The sequence below is a fragment of the Colletotrichum orchidophilum genome (genome assembly GCF_001831195.1).
Source record: "Colletotrichum orchidophilum strain IMI 309357 chromosome Unknown Scaffold_90.1, whole genome shotgun sequence".
Classification (NCBI taxonomy): Eukaryota; Fungi; Ascomycota; class Sordariomycetes; order Glomerellales; family Glomerellaceae; genus Colletotrichum; species Colletotrichum orchidophilum.
Genome location: NW_019173046.1, coordinates 44,913 through 64,638, shown reverse-complemented (window position 1 = coordinate 64,638; position 19,726 = coordinate 44,913). Strand labels below are relative to the sequence as shown.

General features: G+C 52.5%; 8 protein-coding genes across 8 annotated transcripts; 5 read left to right on the top strand and 3 right to left on the bottom strand.

Moving 5' to 3' along the window:
• Window positions 1-1,553: 1,553 nt before the first annotated feature.
• CORC01_09734 (uncharacterized protein) lies at window positions 1,554-2,742 on the top strand (the record flags this gene model as incomplete). The annotated part of the gene is made up of 3 exons (XM_022621363.1): window positions 1,554-1,805; window positions 1,854-2,341; window positions 2,406-2,742. 3 exons carry the CDS (start codon window positions 1,554-1,556, stop codon window positions 2,740-2,742), a joined length of 1,077 nt encoding a protein of 358 aa, XP_022472102.1.
• A 600-nt stretch (window positions 2,743-3,342) lies between these two features.
• On the bottom strand, window positions 3,343-5,463 carry CORC01_09733 (HET domain-containing protein; the record flags this gene model as incomplete). Its single annotated transcript, XM_022621362.1, has 2 exons — window positions 3,343-4,952; window positions 5,019-5,463. 2 exons carry the CDS (start codon window positions 5,461-5,463, stop codon window positions 3,343-3,345), a joined length of 2,055 nt encoding a protein of 684 aa, XP_022472101.1.
• Window positions 5,464-6,931: 1,468 nt separating this feature from the next.
• On the top strand, window positions 6,932-8,393 carry CORC01_09732 (uncharacterized protein; the record flags this gene model as incomplete). The annotated part of the gene is made up of 2 exons (XM_022621361.1): window positions 6,932-7,534; window positions 7,614-8,393. The coding sequence occupies 2 exons, from the start codon at window positions 6,932-6,934 to the stop codon at window positions 8,391-8,393; spliced, it is 1,383 nt and encodes a 460-aa protein (XP_022472100.1).
• A 266-nt stretch (window positions 8,394-8,659) lies between these two features.
• On the bottom strand, window positions 8,660-9,492 carry CORC01_09731 (iron/manganese superoxide dismutase; the record flags this gene model as incomplete). Its single annotated transcript, XM_022621360.1, has 3 exons — window positions 8,660-8,959; window positions 9,025-9,290; window positions 9,363-9,492. The coding sequence occupies 3 exons, from the start codon at window positions 9,490-9,492 to the stop codon at window positions 8,660-8,662; spliced, it is 696 nt and encodes a 231-aa protein (XP_022472099.1).
• A 613-nt stretch (window positions 9,493-10,105) lies between these two features.
• Window positions 10,106-10,745, top strand: CORC01_09730 (DNA replication complex GINS protein psf-3; the record flags this gene model as incomplete). Its single annotated transcript, XM_022621359.1, has 2 exons — window positions 10,106-10,147; window positions 10,236-10,745. The coding sequence occupies 2 exons, from the start codon at window positions 10,106-10,108 to the stop codon at window positions 10,743-10,745; spliced, it is 552 nt and encodes a 183-aa protein (XP_022472098.1).
• A 928-nt stretch (window positions 10,746-11,673) lies between these two features.
• On the top strand, window positions 11,674-12,963 carry CORC01_09729 (TfdA family Taurine catabolism dioxygenase TauD; the record flags this gene model as incomplete). The annotated part of the gene is made up of 2 exons (XM_022621358.1): window positions 11,674-11,788; window positions 11,930-12,963. The coding sequence occupies 2 exons, from the start codon at window positions 11,674-11,676 to the stop codon at window positions 12,961-12,963; spliced, it is 1,149 nt and encodes a 382-aa protein (XP_022472097.1).
• A 763-nt stretch (window positions 12,964-13,726) lies between these two features.
• CORC01_09728 (uncharacterized protein) lies at window positions 13,727-14,489 on the bottom strand (the record flags this gene model as incomplete). Its single annotated transcript, XM_022621357.1, has 2 exons — window positions 13,727-13,869; window positions 13,925-14,489. Coding segments are annotated over 2 exons (708 nt in total), but the record flags the coding sequence as incomplete, so codon positions are not given.
• Window positions 14,490-15,208: 719 nt separating this feature from the next.
• CORC01_09727 (uncharacterized protein) lies at window positions 15,209-15,562 on the top strand (the record flags this gene model as incomplete). Its single annotated transcript, XM_022621356.1, has 1 exon — window positions 15,209-15,562. The coding sequence occupies one exon, from the start codon at window positions 15,209-15,211 to the stop codon at window positions 15,560-15,562; it is 354 nt and encodes a 117-aa protein (XP_022472095.1).
• Between the last annotated feature and the right edge of the window lie 4,164 nt (window positions 15,563-19,726).

The following is a 19,726-nucleotide window of genomic DNA, read 5'->3' as shown; positions in this document are numbered from 1 at the left end:
TTACTGAGGATTTCTATCCACCGTATCTAAGGTAGGTAAGTATTGTCATGGGTTCATACATGTATACTTTCACTACCTCCCTTGAGGCCGGTCACATCATAAGGTTCACAGAGGCCTGGAAATGGTTGCTGAAGCATTGGCCGCACCCGAGGGGCCTGTGGCAGGGCCCAGATTCGGAGCACAATCACCAGCGTCAAACTCTACTCACCCCATGGATGCACGCACGCTTTTTGTTTCTGCACGACTTAGGCCCCCCTTTCACATGCCCGGCGGAAATGAACTCTCTTCTCATTCGTTCAATCGTTTCTGGCATTGGAGACATTGCTCGTTACCGTATTTCCCAAAGATTGTTTACAAACTGATATTTAAATCCCGCTTAAATACTCAGTGCTGTCAATAAAACCGTTGCTTATGTGTACATAATATTGAACAGAACGCTCGGAGTTGGAGAAGGCTCGGTTTTTTTCCTTCGGAGCTAGGTCCGGTTATTGCCTGCGTGAATTCACAAGTCGAGAGCTCGTCATCTTCTTGTCGTCAAGGTCTTTTCGCCCCCAACTCTTCTACTGCGAGCTATCTGCGACATGTCGTACCCCCAGCCTCGTTTGAACATTCATTCGCCGGCTTAAGATCGCCACCAACATCCCTCCAACTTTTCGTGTAAGTCTTATATCCGATGTTTGTTGGAGGAATGCAGAACATGCTGATCGTCGTACAGGGTATCTCACCCTCCTCTAACTCCATCCACAAAGATTTGGGAAGGTGGTGGGTAAGATCATGGTTACAATTCCCTCGAAGTTTCCTGGAAAGTCCGAAGTGTTGTGCTTCGAACTCAAACACTCGTTTCTAATGAGGTCGGCGAATTGGCCGCCAATCCCCAATCACTCGTTCGTCGGGTCATAGGAAACACTACGTGACTACTGCGTCTTAACAGACCTCACAATCTACGAAGACGGCGGGAGTAGAACAATGTGTCTGCTCATCGAAGCGGATAGTGGGCGCGTGGTGGTGATTCGTAGGGCGACCGTGAGGTTCGCCGGGATCCCAGTTCAAGCACTTTCCTTCCGACGATTTGAAGCACGGGGCATTGTCCCGTATCCTTGGGGAACTCAATTGGAAATAGGGTGTACTACCCGCGGGTTCTTCCATATTGAACCCTGGAAACTCTGAGTGTTGAAGCAAAGGCCAAGCCTATCATCCTTTAGTTTCACAAGAAACTTCGGCTGCAGTGGTAGACGACAAGGGTCGACCATGATGGGCACGTCTCGGAAGCTTTTGATATCGCCAAAGCTGCCCGACTTAGAAACGATTCGCCTTGTGCCGAGCAATTCCCGAGAGAAGGTTCCAGAGTGCATTTTTCTGACACCCTGCGCGACTTGAGGAAGTCGCCCTACGGATTGACCACCAGCTGATGCCATCAGGTTTGCCAGAGAAAGCCCCCCCAGCGCGAGATTGGTCTTAATGTGTTCTAAGTAGCACACTTCTCTAATCTCTTCCACATCCGCAACCGCCATGCGACATATGAGCCGACATTTAGTTGCTCAAGTAGCGCCATTATGTCGACGCCGCTCCTGCCGGTATATTTCGAGTTAAGCTGGTCGATTCTGAGTACCATCGGCGCCGCGAACGTGTTTCTTGGCTTCCTCATCGTCGGAATTACGACCTTCTCCCAAATTACTGTGGTGCCGATCATATCGTCAATCGCTGGCGCTATTGCAAATGGGCTTTGCTATTACGCCTTTTATGATGATTCGTATTCCCTCAAAAGCAAAGCTATCGCCTCGGTGTTTGGTGATATATTTTGGATGGTAAGGTCGAAAACCTACGTATAATCACATCACTCACCTCTCTTTCAGATACAAGAAGTCGGCTTGTCCTTCTACAGTTACGTCCTCCTCCGAAAGATCTTAAAGGACCTGGGATGGAAAGCCTTCAACATCTTGTTTTGGCTCATGGTTCTTTCGATTATATCAATACGCATCATGATCGCCGTCTCGCGAGCAAAATTCATCTTGAGAGGTAATACGGACTTACAGAGCACTGTCAACAGTCTACACATCGGTTACTTTGTGCTGATAGCTTCGCTCGAATGTCTGAGCTCCTTCTTCTTACTCAAGACGTTCGCTGAAGTGAAGTCGACATCCTTGAGGGCAGCTCTGAAGGGAGGTCTGTTCAAATATCTTATGCGAAGCACTGAAGTCCGGCTTGCGACACTGGCCTTGATTGGGACAATGAGAGCCGTTACGTATTCTTCTCAGATTGCCGCCCAGAGTGCTACGAATGCAGCCAGCCAAATTGATCGCTTCGCATACACCCTAGAATGTCTATTTCCAGTAGTCATGTTGTGAGTGGTAACCCGATACGCCCCCGTGTAGTGCATGCTGCTGCTGACAACCATGGCATACTAGCATTGATATCCTGGCATCCAAACTTGTCGTCACGACACACGTCTATCATCCTGCACAACCAAGACGACCGCCGCTTCGAGGTTTTTCGTCATATCAGAAGCAGAATGATTGGTGTACTGCTACACAAAACAGCGAGAGGCTGGTTGAGGTTCGCGGTGGAAGGAGAACAAGCTCCCAGGAAGATATCTTCAGCGCTGGCCCGTTCAGATCCAACATCGGTCTCTATGGGATCGAACCAACATCACTGGGAGGAATCAACAAAACAGTGGAGGTTAGTGTGCGGCACTCCACACCGGCGAGACCGGGCAACCCAGCGCACTACATGACTTCTCCCTAGAAAGGTTTTATATACCTGGGTGCCTATTTCAATTAAATGTGCCCCAGAGCGTAGCAACATAGCATAACAACATGACGTTCAGATTTTAATATTGATATATATGGATGATACCCTACACTGCACTTTCTTGTCCTGCAGGCGTCCCTTATCTTGGTCACGAAGCCTGATTATTGCGGGAAGCAATCGTACAGACATAGACACCGCCAGCCTATAGAGTATGATGAACCAACGGTCATCTTCTTGATCAGATGGCTTCTTTGGCTTACTATTAATAACAACAAGGCATGAGCGGATGCGTAGGTCGAGTATCTTGGTTGACTCGAGTGATCCATCCTCTACTACTCCATCAAAATGAGCCACGTTCCTATGCTCTTCAACAGCTTCCCACTTGATGCAAACAACACACCGTATTCCTCCAGCTAGCTTTTGGGTAAATCATGCAATTCAGTGAGTCACTATTAACTCAAAGTAATTAAACCAAAATGGAACTCCACTTGGCGCTACGCTGCTTCACGTATAAGCTACAGTTTTGCAAGCGAAACTACACAACATTAGAGTGAAAGCAGAGAGATTGAGACAAATGCTACGCTTCCACGCAAGCTAGATCAGGGTGGTGGTAGACCTCACAGAAGCTAGCAGGTCTGCTCCAAAGGCTGCTCCGCCCCCTACTAGCATCCCGACTCTCTTCATACAACCCGGCCGGTCTTCGGATGGGATCACAAGAAGGGCTTGTGCACAGGGGTGCTTCCGCTCGGGATCGGCCTCGAAAGGAGTTCCATAAGTAAAAGCCAGAACCACAGCCCGCAGGTCCATCGACTTGAGCAGCTTCGCGCTGGCAGCATAGTCCCGGTCAATCGTGTCCAGCATTGCGTACAAGTCAGTCTCGCCCTTCTCAGTTCTCAGGAGGATGTGTCCCGTTGGGCCTTTGTTGTCAGACACGACCATCTTGACAAGCGGAGCCTCGAGCTTGATCCAGCCGTCCTTGACGCGACCGAAGGGGTTTTCGCCGTCAATTTCGACCTTGGCCTCGAGGATCGTGGCAAGAGGTTCGATCTCCCCCACAAATCCTGTCCCGGGGATACCGTCGACTGAGGCCCAGGACCAGGATGGAGCGCGATAACCTCCCGAAGCGGGCTTGCAGCTCAGTGGCTGCCAACACAACCCCTCGATCAAAGACCCTCGCCATAATCCAGCTAGATACTCATCGTCGAGTATCTTGCTAAAAGTCTTCGCCACGCCGGAGAATGCAGGCAATTTGTCTGCAGGATTTGTCAACTCTCGGGGGCCGTACTCACACAAAATGCGAGGCCAAGACTTCAGAGAAGATGCAGAGCGGTTGAAGTCTTTGTGCTGTTCTGCTCGCTCCTCGGCACGCTTTTCCACGTGAGCTATGACGTCCGGGTCAGGATTGACACAAGGAAGTCGGTGCGGGAGTTTGAGGCCTTCTTCGGCTTGAAAACCTTCGAGACATTCCCAGTACATTTGCTCGCTCCCAAAATGTAGTATTCTCCGCGCAAGAACGCGTTCCTGGAAAACCCAAGCTCTTTTCGTCAGAGGCTCCTCTTCCATCTTCAGGTGGTACTCGTGGATGATTTCTTTGTGTAGAGGTAGTATAGAAGCAAGCACGACCTGGTCTTCGTTGCTTGAACTTCCCCGAGGGAGCCTTATGTATGATCTTTTCTTTCGAGGAGAGAGAAGGCCTCCGTTAACATCAGAGGATTTCGTGGCTGCAAGAGTCAGATACGAATTGGAGTAGACTGCGGCCATTTGAGCTGACTCTCGCTCCCAGTCTTTCAGATCGTTCTGGCAAATACACAGGCTGTCGATCCATAGGTACCGTACTCCGAGTGTTCGAGTTATGAAAACTGCATCTTGGAGAGTCTGTGGCAGGTGTTCCATCAAGATGCCTTCTTTGCGGGCTTGCAGCGTCTCACTGGTGGTTGTGAAGTGCTTCGACTCTTGGCCCCAGCGGTAGCTGAGAGTGATATACCGATCGAAAAGACCAGCGTCTGGCTCGACGAGTTTGATGATGGGTTCGGATTCGAAAGTTCCAACTTCGAGGAGACGACTCGGCAGAGGAGATTTCCCATGAGTGCTGCAATACTCATGGCCGTTGCACGTTTCGAGCCATTCAACGGCTCGGCGGAGTGTTGTCTCGTCTGGGACCTCTCTCAACACACGATCGGAAGAGCCGGCAGAGCGAGGATCATCTAAATCTCGAATTGAGCACGTAGATCAAAAGATTCAAGTTGACTATGTAGTCGAGAGAGACTCACCTTCGTCGGAACTGAAGCCAATGGACGCGATGGGGATTAGCCACTTGTCACTCTCCCAAGAGCTTCTATTCACGACCCAGAATCCATCGCCGGAGACTTTGGGTTCCGAGCGCTTCGTCAACCACATATCCCAGCTGGGCTCGGTCTGCATCACACCGTGTCTTGGCTCGGGAAGGCCTGCAATCTCCTCTATCAGTGCATCGGCTTCTTTCTCGATGACTTGGCAGAGCTCGCATCCGCCAGAAGCGGCTTGACGAAGACTTTCCAGGCTGGCATGATACTGGACGCCAAACTTTTTGATAGGCGTGTCTTTCTCAAGCAAATGACTCTTCAACACCAGGTGATGGAACCGTGGATAGCCGCTCAACGTCTTCATAAAGTCTTCATTTGGGAAGGGAGGGAGATCTTCCCAAGAGATGGAGCTGCAAAGGTTGCATAGGGGCATGATGACGGTACGGATGCTTTTCAAAATTGAAAACTGGTAAGGAGGGCGAGGTAGGTTGGTCGAGGTAGGTTGGTCGAGGCTTAAGGAATATGTTACTTCGATGTCAGCAGCTTTGAACTCAAGTAGCCGGAAGCCGCTGTTCTTGTATATCTTTTATTTTGACGAAGCCTAAACGTGCCGACGATCCGAATCATTTGGTTCTGCCTGACCTGCCCACATGATGAGGCAGTTGGTCTTTTGTACCACAAGGCTTTTTGACGAATCCTTCGCCGATCGACCAGAGGTGGCGCCATGGTGCATTTATACACTTTCCTCGAACCAACGCATGACAGGACCGCGGTTTTCTCTGTACGGCGGTCACGAAGGTCAATGACCAGAATAGTTTTGATGTTGTCCAAAGCTCACTTGTACGTTTGGCGTTCGTCTAGACAAAGGGTGTAATTCCGGGAAACCGGAGTTTGGGAGTCGACGTAGCAACGCAGGGTACTTCGTAGAGCGGCATCCATCAATCGGCCTCAATTAAGAATGGAGAAAGACTCTCAAAAGAGAGATCACTAATCACCATCCAGTACCAGACCCGTTTTCGTTCAAGAACAAGGTTAATTCAATCTTGTCAGCTCGTTGCCTGTGAGTGGATCAGCCAGGGGTCCCGGCCTGGTGCTTCCAACCCCACCGCAAGGCTCACTTTCATCGAAACCAGCAGAGCGATGGAAGTTGGAACGCTGAAAAAGGATTGACTTTGGTATCCTGATATAAACAACCTATCCTCGGGTGGTGTTTGATTACTCAACGTGTCAAGTTATCACCTCAGTTAGCCCAGCCCTAATAGCTGTAGGATGCAAGAGGCTGCGATTAGAGACCCTGCTGTGCCGCCCCCCTTGGCGCCGCGTCTCCCCAGTTATGTGTCTTTATTGATCTGAAGTGGACTTCAGGATCCATACGCGCCAAATGAGCCCCTGCCTTTGAACGAATAAAAACTCTCTTGAGGCAACCTCAACACCAGGGGAGCAGGGGGCGTGGTGATGTCTGCTGTAACCTGGCATCCCGTCTCCTGCTGGTGAGATGGCACAGCTGCAGATCTTGGCCCGTGTCTTGGTGTCGAGCCTTGGGCCTGATGCCGTTCTGACCTCTCGTTACATGTAGGTGGCCTTCATCGTGGAGTAGGAGGATAAAAGACTTTTGCTGGCTCGAGCCTGGCGCGGTAGCCCCTGCGGTGTCTTTCCGTCACTTCGGAGAGTTGTTCAAATAAGTCGAGACGACATAAGCGAAGCCTTGCCTTAGCGTGGGGTCGGTTGGGAGCTGAGGTATACATACTGCAAGAAATCCACCATCGGTCTCCGCTTGTTCTGGTTTTGATCTCCTGGAGTTCCGAGAGTTTCTGACATCTCAAGCTTTCCCACACTCGTTTTACTCCAGAAGAAAGGAATAACTTCCACCCTAGCCGTTCACTTGCCAGGCTCTCTCCAAGATGGATCATTCAGCACGATCTGCTCAACCAGGACTCGAGGTATCCTCCGAATACGACGACACTCCTATATTCCTCGATGATAGAACGCCTCACTGGCAAGCTCCCTCCCAGAACGGCACCGGCTACGATGAGCACAAAACGTTGGCCAATGGCTACTCTTCCCTAGCCCAGGGAGGCAATGTTGGAGGCCATGTTGGAGGACAAGAGACCCAGCGGCCTGCTCGACGATTCCCATGGTGTATCGCAATCATTGTGGCTCTGGTCGTCTTGGTTCTCGGAGGTGTTATCGGCGGCGTGGTCGCTTGGAGAGTGACGGCGAACCGAAACCAACAATCGAAGGCGGGCGTCCCAGGGTCCGTAAGCGGAGATACGCCGTCGACGAACGCTACGAAGATCATGCAAAACTCGGCTTTATCAGCTGTCGGATGGCGATATGGATCCGACATTACCCTGCAAGTCTTCTTTCAAGGCCCGGACAATTCGTTGAGACGGTCTCAATACATGACCATCTATCAAAACTGGACGTCGCCTATGGAAGCTGGCGCGGCCCCCAAGGTGGGCTCTCCTTTCGGCGCAGGTCAGCTTTGGACCAAGCCCGTTGATGTTCGTATTCCCCTTTTCTCTTCATTGGCAGTCCATTCACTAAAGGTGCCACATGAAGTCCTTGCCTGTAATTCCGCAGGCTGAAGTCTTTTACATTGGATCGCCTGATAGAATCCTGGGCGTCAATTGGCGCGACGGCTTCTCGAGGGGAGGCCTGACAGACAGCGTCAACGAGGCCGGGTATACCATCAGCAACACAGGGACACAGATGGCATCGTACTGGCCGTCCACCATTCTCCAGGCCAGCGACGGAGACGTCATGGAGGTTTTCTACGACTACAAGTCGCCTAGGTTCCAGGAGCCCAAGACTGTTGGAGTCACTGCCTCTCCCGGCTCGGCGCTAGTGATTCTTCCCCGAGAAGTGATTCATTCAGCCGGGGACCAGACAGCCTCATCGAGCGCCCGTATTATATACCGCAGCACCGATGGCCATCTGCAGAACTATGATCGATCTTCTGGTGGTCAGCAGCTCACTTCGACAGGCCAGCTGCCGGTGACTGTTGACTCGAACTTCACCATGGCTGGCTTCGCTGTAGCTAGGTTGGATAGCGGAGGCCAAAAGTCGGATGCCCTTAACACGTGGATCCTGTATCAAGACTCCAAGACTGGCAAGATCTCCTATGTGTATGAGGACGACGCAACAGGGTGGAAGGGGCCGGAGACGGATTCTGTTTTTGAGGGGGCCGATAACCCAACGCATCTTGCTTGTGTTACCGCTGCATCGGCAACGTCTCCGGAGGTGCCTCTCGAGGCATCGCATGATCTCAGTCACTGCTTCTTTCAGATGAACCGGCAGCTAAAGCATGTCCACTTTGATGGTAGCAAGTGGGCAGATATGGGATTCCTGCCAATACCGTGAGATGAAGTTGAGATATTGACGACTAGAGCGAGGAGTTCGGTGCTTAATTTTGTCAGGTTTCTTTCTGTATTAGTCAACATCATATCATTGTCGCAACTACCTTAGCTACAAATATATTAATGGTTTCGGAAGTTTTCTCGTGGCTGAAATTCGGGTGGCCATCACAGCCTCCTATGCCGTTGCTCGGCAGGATGATATCGATCGAACATGCTAATTTCTTGCTAGGTATCAACAGTGACATATCGTACATGTGTCCGTTATTTTGTTTATTTCTCAAAGCGCTTGGCGACAGTCTTCCAGTTGACAACGTTCCAGATGGCGTCGAAGTACTCGGCCTTGCGGTTCTGGTACTGCAGGTAGTAGGCATGCTCCCAAGCGTCAATGCCCAGGAGGGGTTCGAGGTTGCCGGTGACGGGGTCCTGGTTCGCGCGAGTGACGACGCCAAGGGTGCCGCTGGTCTTGTCCTTGACCAGCCAGGCCCAACCACTGCCCTGGATGCCGGCCAGGGAGGTGTTGATCTGCTTGCGAAGGGTGTCGAAGGAGCCAAAGTCCTTCTTGATGGCTTGCTGCGAAATGTGTCAGTGCCATTTCACAGTCAAAAAGAGGGGGTGATGTCGAAATGATAACGTACCGCCAATTTGCCATCGGGTTCACCACCACCATCTCTGCTGGCAGGGGCCAGGTTCTCCCAGAAGAGAGAGTGGTTGACGTGGCCACCGCCGTGGAAGTTGATCAAGGGAGCTTGGGCAGCAGCCTTGGCGTAGTCGCCCTTGGCATTGGCGTCCTCGACAGTCTCGAGAGCGGTGTTGAGGCCATTGACATAGGTTTGGTGGTGCTTGGAGTGGTGAAGCTCCATGATCTGGGCCGAGATGTAGGGCTCGAGAGCGCCGTAGTCGTCTGCATGGAGAGGGAGGGGTTTAGCGCGTCTGCATCTTGCAACGAACACGGCCAGACCATGGCGCTACTTACAAGAAATGTCGGGCAGAGTAGCCTTGCCGCGGACGAAGCTGGTGCTGGCCATGGCAGCAGCCGGCTTAGCAGCGCCAGCTCGCAGAGCTGTGCGGAGGACGGGCGCGGTGCGGAGGAGAGTAGGCGACATTTTCCGTATTCTATGTCTTTGGATCAGTACCAATGGCTTTTGTTCACGATTGTGGGATGCTGGAGAGAAAGGCAGCGAAGGAGCGCGGGGGTTGAGGTACCTTTTGACGTTGACTTGACAGTTGACAAATGCAGGTGCAAATATCAGAATGATGTCAATTGCGGGAGGTTCGGTCGGCTATTAGGTGAGGGAGCTCGGATCTCCAGAAAAGCTGCCCCGGGCCACCGAGCTGTTGCTGGCCGGGCTCGCTCTTCAGCGCTTCTGCGCTTCTCCCCGTGTTGCTCCAGCGGCTCCCGTCCACTTAAGGTAAGGTAGGTAGCTTTGGCGAATGAGAGACGTGGAGAGATGTCGTCATCTACCAAAATGGATGGTTCTTAGGTAATCCGCCGCGTCTTATTGGATGCGTTTTCCGCCTGTGCACCGCCACATCTTGGGCTGCCTTCTACCTTACCAATAGTAGCATTATGGCGGGGTGATGTGTGGCTGGGCCCAAGTCGAATCGCGTCTGTGGCAGCGTTGAACGCGTCAAGCTTCGCAAGCCAAAGCCCGCAAGCTTGGTCGTATTTCTCTGTTACAGCCCAACGGTGCAGACTCGTTTGTAAGAGAAGCCAAAATGTCCTACTACGATATTGACGCCATTTTGACAGATGCCGAGGTATGCGGTGGCTCCCTAGAGATTCTCCTCCATTTACACGTTGCCATTACACTCGTGCAATAGATGACGATAGCTAACAATGGCCCAGAAAGTCCCCTGCAAATTCGAACTCGATGTCGCCGACCTAGGATACCTCGACAATAACCCCTCCCATTCGTTAAAGGCAGGAACAAATGTTGCTCTCCCTCTCTGGCTAGCCGAGATGCTCGCCCTTGCCAACACGGGCACCGCCGAAGACTCCAAGGCTCCGGTCACGTTGAACCTCCCTTCCGCGCTTTCAAATCAAGTTGTGCAAGCACTCAAGGCCGATGCGCGGTCAGTACCAGTCAGAGACCAGAGCGCCCACTTCTATGGACTCGGCACTCGCATTCTGGATCTTTTTGAGGAGCGCGACCTCAGCGATACCATGCGAAAGACCTTTGTAGCGCGCGCATCCGAGATCGCGTTGCATGCCCGGAAAGGAGGCGATGACGGTGTGGGGGGCTCGAGCGAGGAGTTCCTCCGTGGCCTAGACGAGTGGGAGCGAGGCCTTTTCCGAAAGGCTCACGACGGCACCAAAGCTTCCAAGGAGTGGATGGACAAGGTCAAGAAGCACTGAGGAGCCGTCTACGTGTCATATCAATTGTGAGGTTCAGCATTCAAAACGCAACGACAGCATTACGGACACGCCCTCGCTGTTCTTTGACAATAAACGAGACGGGCCATAGCCAGTCACGTTGACCGGGGAGAGATGGCCCCCAGGTCTACAACCTGCCTCTGGCAGAGACAGTGCGCCGGAGCGTTGACTTGACCCTCCCGCCGCTTTCCTCCGACGCCACGGTCCGCTTCAGTCGGCACAGGGGCGGAGACCGACATGGTTCGACCAACAACGAGGAGACGGAGGATATGAGAGCGCACTGGGGTATGCCACACGAGCACCTGCTGGATCGCTCGTGGCAGAAAGAACCAAAACTATACGGGATTCTGTACCTCTAGGAGCCGAGCACGAGGAGGTGGGATGGAGGAGTGGCGGGGTAGCGGGGTGGACTCGCGGCTCGGCGTTGGGACTCTAAGCCGATGTTGGTTGGACTCACTCAGTACCTTATCATTCGGGTACACGAGCAGATGTCAGAAATCAGACTACAGTCAGCAACAGGCTGACGGCGCTACTTGATAGATGCATCCTGTACAGCGCCTTCAGTTGCCATCGTCCAATTAAGCCAGTGAGGTGTAAACCGGACATGCGCAATTCGGTGTTTCACACCACACCTCAACCTTATTGAGCACTCGAGGTACTATAGGAGTCCACTATCTAGACTCAGGTGCGGGGTGGGCCGGTGCGGGTGAGATAACAAACTCACCCGTAGGGCATCGGCGGGATCCGAGTCGACGACTCCACCACCTAGTCTTTGAGAGGACATAAAGCCTGTTCAGATTCCCTGAAGTACCCCACGCATTCTCAGTAGAAATTGGAAGGTTGTTGCTAATTGTACCGAAACCAACACATCATCAAGAATCGCACAATAAGCCCGAACTTCAATCACGAAATGGCCTCATCACAGACTCCTTCTCGCATTACCATCCAGCCCATTGTCCCTGCCGCGGACTCGGCTGTTGACTTTGGCGCTACAGTCAGTAATGCTGATATTGAGAATCTCACTGGTAAGATATGACGCAAGCGTGTTACACTGAAAGCAATGATGTTGTACAAGTAGTGGGAGAACACCCGTGAAATCGGTAACCTCCTCTGGTAAGCTTCACAACAAAAGTCGCCAACTCGGACCAGGGGCTGACGGCTCGCAGATGCCGACTTTGATGTCATCCGTGAAGCTCTCTTCAAGCACCAAGTTCTCGTGATCAAGAACCAGGGACACGTATCCCCCAAGGCTCAATTTGAGATTACACAAAAGTTCGACCCTGATTCTGGTGAGAACTACGGTCACGGCAAGACGCTGGACGCGAAGCGCTCCATCCTGCATCCCGACCTGAAGACCATCCCGCATCAGCCGCAGGTCCAAGTCATTGGCAATGGCTTCGTCGAGGAGTACGAGGGCCTGAAGAACGTCCAGCTCAGACACCCTCACCACCGCACATTCCACGCCACGACCATCCCTGCAGAGGACGATCTGGACTTTACACGTTTCTACCGCTGGCACATTGACGCCGCGCTATACGGTCTCGCACCACCCGTCGCAACAACTCTGCTGGCAGTTCGCGTGCCCGGCGGCCGCAAGCAAACTCTCCGCTACGACGACGGCACCGACGAGAAGTTGACAGTGCCCCTGGGCACCACAGCCTTCGTGTCAGGCTACGCCATGTACGATAACCTCTCGCCCGAGGACCAAGAGTTCGTCCGCACGACAAAGGTGGAGTACGCGCCGCACCCCTACGTGTGGATGAGCAGCGCCAAATCCCGCTCCACCGGCCTGGGTATGCTCTCAGAGGGCAAGGAGGTCCCGCTCAACGACCTGCCCCCCATCGAGGAGGACAAGATCCAGATCCTGCCCATGCTCTGGCGGAACCCCGTCACGGGCCGGCTGGCCTTGCAGGTCCACCCCTCGGCGGTGCGGAAGCTGCACTTGGCGGACGGCACGGTAGTCGAGGATCTGGCAGAGGTGCGCGAGACGGTGCACCGGCTGCAGCGCCCGGGCATCTCGCCCAAGAACGTGTACGCTCACGACTGGGAGCAGGGTGATTTTGTCATTTTCCACAACCGCGGGGTGATTCACTCTGTGGTCGGCGCCTTTGCGGAAAATGAGGTGCGGTTGTTCCGGCAGTGCAACATTGCCGCCAGCCGGCTTCCACAGGGACCTGTCGAAGTGGCCGCGGCTGTATAGATTGACTATTGTTTTGTTTCTGGTTTTATTTAAATTGTCTTGTAATGAGAGCTTACACCAATGAATATCTTCCTGCAACTATCTTCATGACTGACGTTCTGCGCTAATGAAAGCTGAATTCACAACTAGACTCGAGGCACGCTACCCAAGTTCCCCCATTCAGAGACTTGACTTTTACCATCGTGATGAGATACTTGCTGTGTACTTTGCTGAGGAGGTACTTAGCTAGCATCACATTTGAGTACACACGCCGAAACGCTCTGACTCACCGGCCTACCTGATCTTGACCCCGCGATGTAATGGCATATGCATGTCGTGTCACACTGGTGAGCACGCCAACGCGCGATCGGCATTCACGATCCGGAATCGGAGCCGGCGGCCTAAAGCTTCTGCCGAAATCTGCTGCACCCCGCACCGAGCAGTCCATGAGGTGTGGTCTCGTACGACCTGACGACATCATTTTGGTCAAGCGAGAGCGTTCATATGACAAAAGACACATGGATGGAGTAATGAGAACTCATAGTGTGTCAAAACGAGAACTGTGTGATGAATTAAATAATCTAAATGACCTTGCGTGCCTCCAGAACCACCAACCCAAATGTGAATAATTGAACCAGGGGATATCCGATGAGACGCCTGACCGTAAACCAAAACTTTTTTAAAAGGCCAAAAAGGGGGTATCATTCTAATCAGAGCCGAAAGCCATTCGCTTCGCTGAAAGAAAGGATGAATGCAAGAGTTGGGCGGTCCATGCGCGCGCAGTCTAGAGGTGCTTCCAGAACTTCCACTTCTGTGACTTTTGCGCGTGCTCGAGGTCGGTGATGAGGAACTTGCTGAGCTTCTTCCAACCCTCTTCGGGGAGGGACTCGATGGAGTCATTGAGCATATCCATGCAATACTTTGTGGCTGAGTATGGTGTTAGTGAAGGGCTCTTGCAGTGAGGAGGTGGGTATCAACATACGCATCATGTCCATAGCATCCTCCCTGTCCGCAGCAATCTCCATACGCGTCGAGTTGTAGCAGTGGTATTGTTGCTGGAGCTCAAGCATGCATTCCCAGAGCTCTTGAAGATTGGTGTCCTCGGCAGAGGCGCGGCGGCCGCTGAGAGAGGGCCTGGGTTGAGAAGCCTGTTCCACCGCCGTCGGACCCGGAACGCACTCGGTCATGGTGACAGTGGCATCGGCCTTCTCGTTTGTGGCGCAAGGTCTGATGACGATGTCGTCTTCGCTGTCGCTCTCGGGCCACGCGTAGCCTGAGCCGCTGCGCTTGGGAAACTGAGTCTGTCGGCCGAACATGTTGGGCAACGGCATGTGTTTGCGGGTGTGCGTGTGAGAGAAGAGTCGTTGTGTATGTTGAGATGAAGGTGGTATGTGGTGGTATGTCTGTGTGCTTGAACCGTGGTGCTGGTATTTGTAGTCTTGCAAGAGTCTGTGCTTCTTGTTGACGTGAGGTGTCGATGGGTGCCCGATGTAAATATAGGGGAACCGTTCAGACGAAAAAGCAAGTGCCGTACCAAGAAATAGGATCTGACGGATATGACGAGAGAGCGGTTCGACGGGAACCCAAGCCCACTATATAAGCCGCGGGCGCCGGAACCCTATGCAGTGATCACCAATCTAAAGCTCAGATCGTTCGAGACGAGACGCCCTAAAATTCTGAAGAGCCGATGGCGATCAGACCCGCGGCATCGCCCAACGGAACCAGGCCGACCCATACTTACTCATGCCAACGCCCATTGCCAGCCCGTCAGGCAAAAGGAAGGGGGATGGGTGTGTGTGGCACTAGGCACTCGTGGCACACCTCTCAGGGCGCTGAGGGTACAAAGCCAGCCATGGCCGCATATATCTCTGAGACTAAGGAGTAGTAGAAGTAGTACTTTTGAGGTAATTCGACCTAGAATGAGTAATGACGATGGGGCCGGGAGGGTTGCGCTGTGAGCTCCGTCTGGCCCGGGCAGCGTCCGGAACTGGGCATTAAATGGGTCCATCCAAGCAATTTTTTTCTTCTCTCGCCTTGCTTCTTGGAGCTACTTGGGGAGACGAGGCCTTCCAGCTACGAATCGATTCAAGGGAATTTGAGAATTCGAGATTTCGAAGGGAAGAATGTGCAAAAAAGGGCCGAGCCAGGTAACCTGAAGGGTCCTACGCGAGCAAAAGAACTGGACCTGCGACGCAGGAATTTTTGTTGGTGACATCGAACTGGTCCCTACGTAGTAGAAACAATTAAACGAGGGAAAAAAAATATGATGGAAATTCTCCGATGTGTCAACAAATTTCAGTTTCGTGTCGAGGACCCGAGGTACTTGTTCGTGTACCTACATTACAATGTACGTTGTGTGTGTGTAACCGCGTATGTGCTGTACAATACACGCCCGACTTACACTACCTTACCTTATGGAAGTGTCATGCGAATGGGAAAAGACCCCCCCTCCCCCTCCCCTTGCATCTTGAACGTGGATGCAGCTGGATGGGCGCTGCAAGAAACTTTCCAGCGCCCCTGGTCGTGTCATGATGGTATGGCGGTGTCAGCTTCGCGTTTCCGAGTGGACGAAAACAGACGGCCGACGTGGACGAGCGTGGCTGCGGTGGTCAGGCGATGAGAGGCCGTGGCATCCGTCCAGGCCGCGGGATGGGCACCTGCCGGCAAGAAGGAGGGATCCGACGTTGATAATGGGTACGGTCAAGTGTTCTCTCTTCTCGACGCATAAGGCTTAAGGTAACATTGAAACTTTTTGAATGTTTTGTTGTGGGTTATCAACGGGCAATGATGGGCGTGTTTCTCCCTGGCGACCATAGAGTGTGACCGGATGATGCGATGCCACACTGATATGGAGCGATAAGGCCACAATCGACCGTCCAGGGCCCAGATTCGCCAGGGCAACAATCTCAATGGCTTCATGACCTGCGGTGAAGGGGTTCAGTTGCTAGCTCGTGTCTTGGATACTGAGACATGCGCCCTCCCCAACCCTCTTCGGTACTTGCGCACCTTGGATCAAATGACGGTGACGGTGCGGGAAGGACGCGGGAAGTTTGGGTGTGCGAGACATGTCAGATGAGTCTTGACGGTGCCTCCTTTCAACAACCCTCCTCCGCCAGTCCAAGATTGCCCAGGTCTAACCATGAACCAACCTTCTTGAGGCTTGAAACCCTCGAGCCCACAGGGCCTGCTGCGTTTCTCATTTACCGCTGGCGGGCCTCATCTCAAAGTTCCCGTCTATTCCCGCGAATGGGGCCACTAGAAGGGTTGTGGTGCAGGGGCCGATTCCGCACCGGACTCTCTGGTCGACGCCCGACTTTCGGTCAAGTGGGCGGCGACTCAGGCCAAAGTCTCTTCGAGGGTGTGCGTAAGAGCGGAAGAATTCGAGATGAGACTGAAAGGTGTAAAAGAGACTACTACGGAAGCCGACAGTACCGGTCGCTAGCTAACTTTACTTTACATTACCTTGTTTCTTACCCTCTCTCGAAATAGGCCAAGGATGGATCGGGATCACTGTGGCGCTCTGCATGGCGCCGTGGACACATCAGAGAAGGCCACATCGGACGCCGTCTAAAAGATGACCAGACGGCACTGCTAGCAAAAGTCAAAGACCACAGTCTGACGAAATTGGATCCTCTGGTCAAAGCTTGGTTTGACGTCCAAGAGGCCTGGACTCTTGGGATGGATGACCTTGCTGACGAGATGGAGGAGCATGGCGCTGATCTGCCAATGCTTGAACAGCACGAAACAGTTCGTCACTCGTTCGTAGGGTGCGTCATCGAGACGCAATCTTGCAATTCTCATGCGTCCATATTCTCATCGTACCTCAGCTTTCATCCCATTCCCTCTCTCATCTTCACATGCCCTCAGCCACAGCACCAAGCTTGGCTCCTTGGCCTCTCCTCTGCTGACCCCGCAAAGCCACTCATGATTATCAACGCCAAGTGTCCAGCCTGTTGCGCCATTGAAATCTTTTGGGCTGTTTGCGCCTCGCCGAGCCACTTTGGCTGAGGATTTGTCAACGCAGCTGACGCCCGCACAATCGCTTTGTCACAAACAGACTTTATCGACAAGCCCTGTCTTCGGAAAGCAAGCCTGCAGACTTCACAGCTCCTCGGTCCGCAAAGCTGCGACCGGTGAGGGGCTTTCGAAGCTCCCGTCCCCGGACCCACGGGGCTGTCGGCCGGAGCACATTCCGTAGATGGTGCCCGCCCACTTGTTCCAAAATGGAGCACCGAGAATCACGAGGCGTAGGGAGGAACGGGAGCTGTGCCAGCTGCAAGCTGCAACGAGTTGCTGGGCATTGGAGTCTGCGAATTACTTTGCATAGCCGCAATACGAAAGCCTGCTCGAATACGATATTGCAGCGCAAAGTCTAGATTGTCAAAGTCTCCGTCTCCCTGTTCAGCCCTCAACGCTATCCGGGTATCCAAGTATCCTTCGCATCCGAACGGGCTGAGCCAACGGCCCACCCCAAGGAAGCCAATAAGTCAAGACGTTCGCCGGCTGAACCTTGTTTTACCTCGCTTTCAGTGCCGGCGGCACTGCGTCCTGCTCACTAAACGCTCGCTGACTCGTCGTCAAGGATGTCCTATCCCGGCGGCACGGAGACTTCTTGGCTGATGTCCGCTCAATAAACGAACCGGAACCCCCAAGTCTCTCTCTGGTGCATCAGCTATACCGACGTCTCATCGGCATCCCAGGCGCCACAGCTTCGCGACGAGATATAAGGTTACAGCGGTCTGATGCGACTTTGTAGATTTACACGTCAGATCCAGCGAGACCTTGCTGCGCCGCGGCTCACTCGGACCACGGAAACACCGGCTCCGGCGGAATGGACCGTTTTTCAAGCCCGTTCCCGGCCGATAAAGCACACAATGCCCTGCCACGGAGGTCACGATGGACAACACATGTCCGGCAAACCCACCGCCTAGAGATCTGCGAGGGTATGAAGTCCTACTCTGAAGTCTTGATGTTGCAAGCGGCTGAAGTGTCTAACTATTTGGAGAGCTTTGCGCCTCAAGTTCTAGTCGCATGTTTATTAAGTCCAATATCGCTCTCAATATAATGCAATGTAAGGTTTCTTGATGCGCGCTTTGCCATAACGTACGCCTATGTGCATCAACCTGAGCTTTGCATCCACGAGAAGTCTTGATCGAGTCACAAACAGCACCAGCCCCCTGACATCCGCTGCTGTCATTGACTTTGCATCTCCTGTCGAACAAGGTAGTGATGACACCGTCCATCTTTGTGAGACCCAGGCCTTGCGCTTCCGGGTGAGAAACATCACCCGGAAAGATGCAGGTTGCCCATTACAGACACTGTCACTAGCCAAACAGAGGATCCGTGGGTTACCAAGTAAATGGTCGCTGTCGCAGATGATGCAGGGACTAGCACTTTTTCTTGTGCATTCACCGGAGTCAGTCGTGGTGTTCCCGGCCTCCCCTTGGCGGACCTCAAGGGTAGTAGTTGAAACATACATCATCGATAACTGTCAAGGATATGATAGAAGCAATGGCCAATGAGATGATGAACATGTGAGATTGTACACTGTTGATTGTGAGTGACATGGCCAGGTTCCATGCATATCTCGAGGTTCACTCTCACTGCTTAAAGCAAGTGGTTCCGAATCTTTGACCGCGATGAGAAGCAAAACGTGGAGTGCAAATTATATAAGGGTGGTTCAATGGTTGAAAAGGCTACTAATCATTTCCATCCTGTCCCTCGAATTGAAGGGATATCTATGCCGCCTTGCACTTTCCGAACCTATGTATGAAGACCACCCTCTGGATGGCGTCCAAGGTCCTTACCTCTCGGCTTCTCTCTACCGGCCGTCCAACAAGGATCATTAGAAACATAATTAGCCAAGCACAGCAAGTTGAGGTTCACTCCCTTCCAATTAATCTTCCCCACGTCGTGACGGAACGCGGACTCAACCGCCATTAGCCATTGTCGAGATAGTGTCTCCTGAAAACCGACACACCGCTCATGTGGTTGATCTGCGCTGAGAGCAACTTTACTAGGCGCTTTTATTTGGTTCTTAGAGAATAGAAATACAGTCGACAAGACCTTTGGTCATTGTCCTAGGAAGATTCGAGCGGTTGGTGCCATATACCCCCATCGACGGTACTGTATAACATACCTGGATTGATGAGACTGCTGTTGATGAGCAGTAGTGAACAGTCATTCACCTTACTTTATCCCACAAGAAATTAGTTCAAGATACACAAAATGCACATGACCAACGTATGAGCGGTTACATACATCGATTGAGACGCAAAGAGACTTGTTCCATCTTATACGAGATCAAGTGAGCCCATAACGAACAGAACATCGATGATCCAATGCGATTTGGTTTCAACCTTGGTCGCATGAGCCCTCCCCAGCTTGAAATTAGCCGCGCTCCTGCGTTACTGGGCTGAGGAGGGTAACACGGAGTGCTGCTATTTGCTTTACCAGAGGACCACGCCTGTTTGAGAGTCACAGCTCATTTAAAGTAGCTTCAAACCGAAATCATCAACACAACCTTTGATCATCTGCTTTCAAGACAGCCACTTTGTCTCAAACAACGAAGTTGGCTCAATATCTACGCAGATATTGTTCCATAATGTATCCCATGTGTTGAGAGTGGTGCAGAAGAGTGACTTGGTTGGATCATGTGGGATATCACATGCTTCAATTTGTCACTATGAAAGCACCAGAGACCACTTGGCCCATCACTGATCAAATATGAGGACCTTCGTGTTGGTCAATGCTTACTATCAGCTGTCCCAACCGACCATGTAGA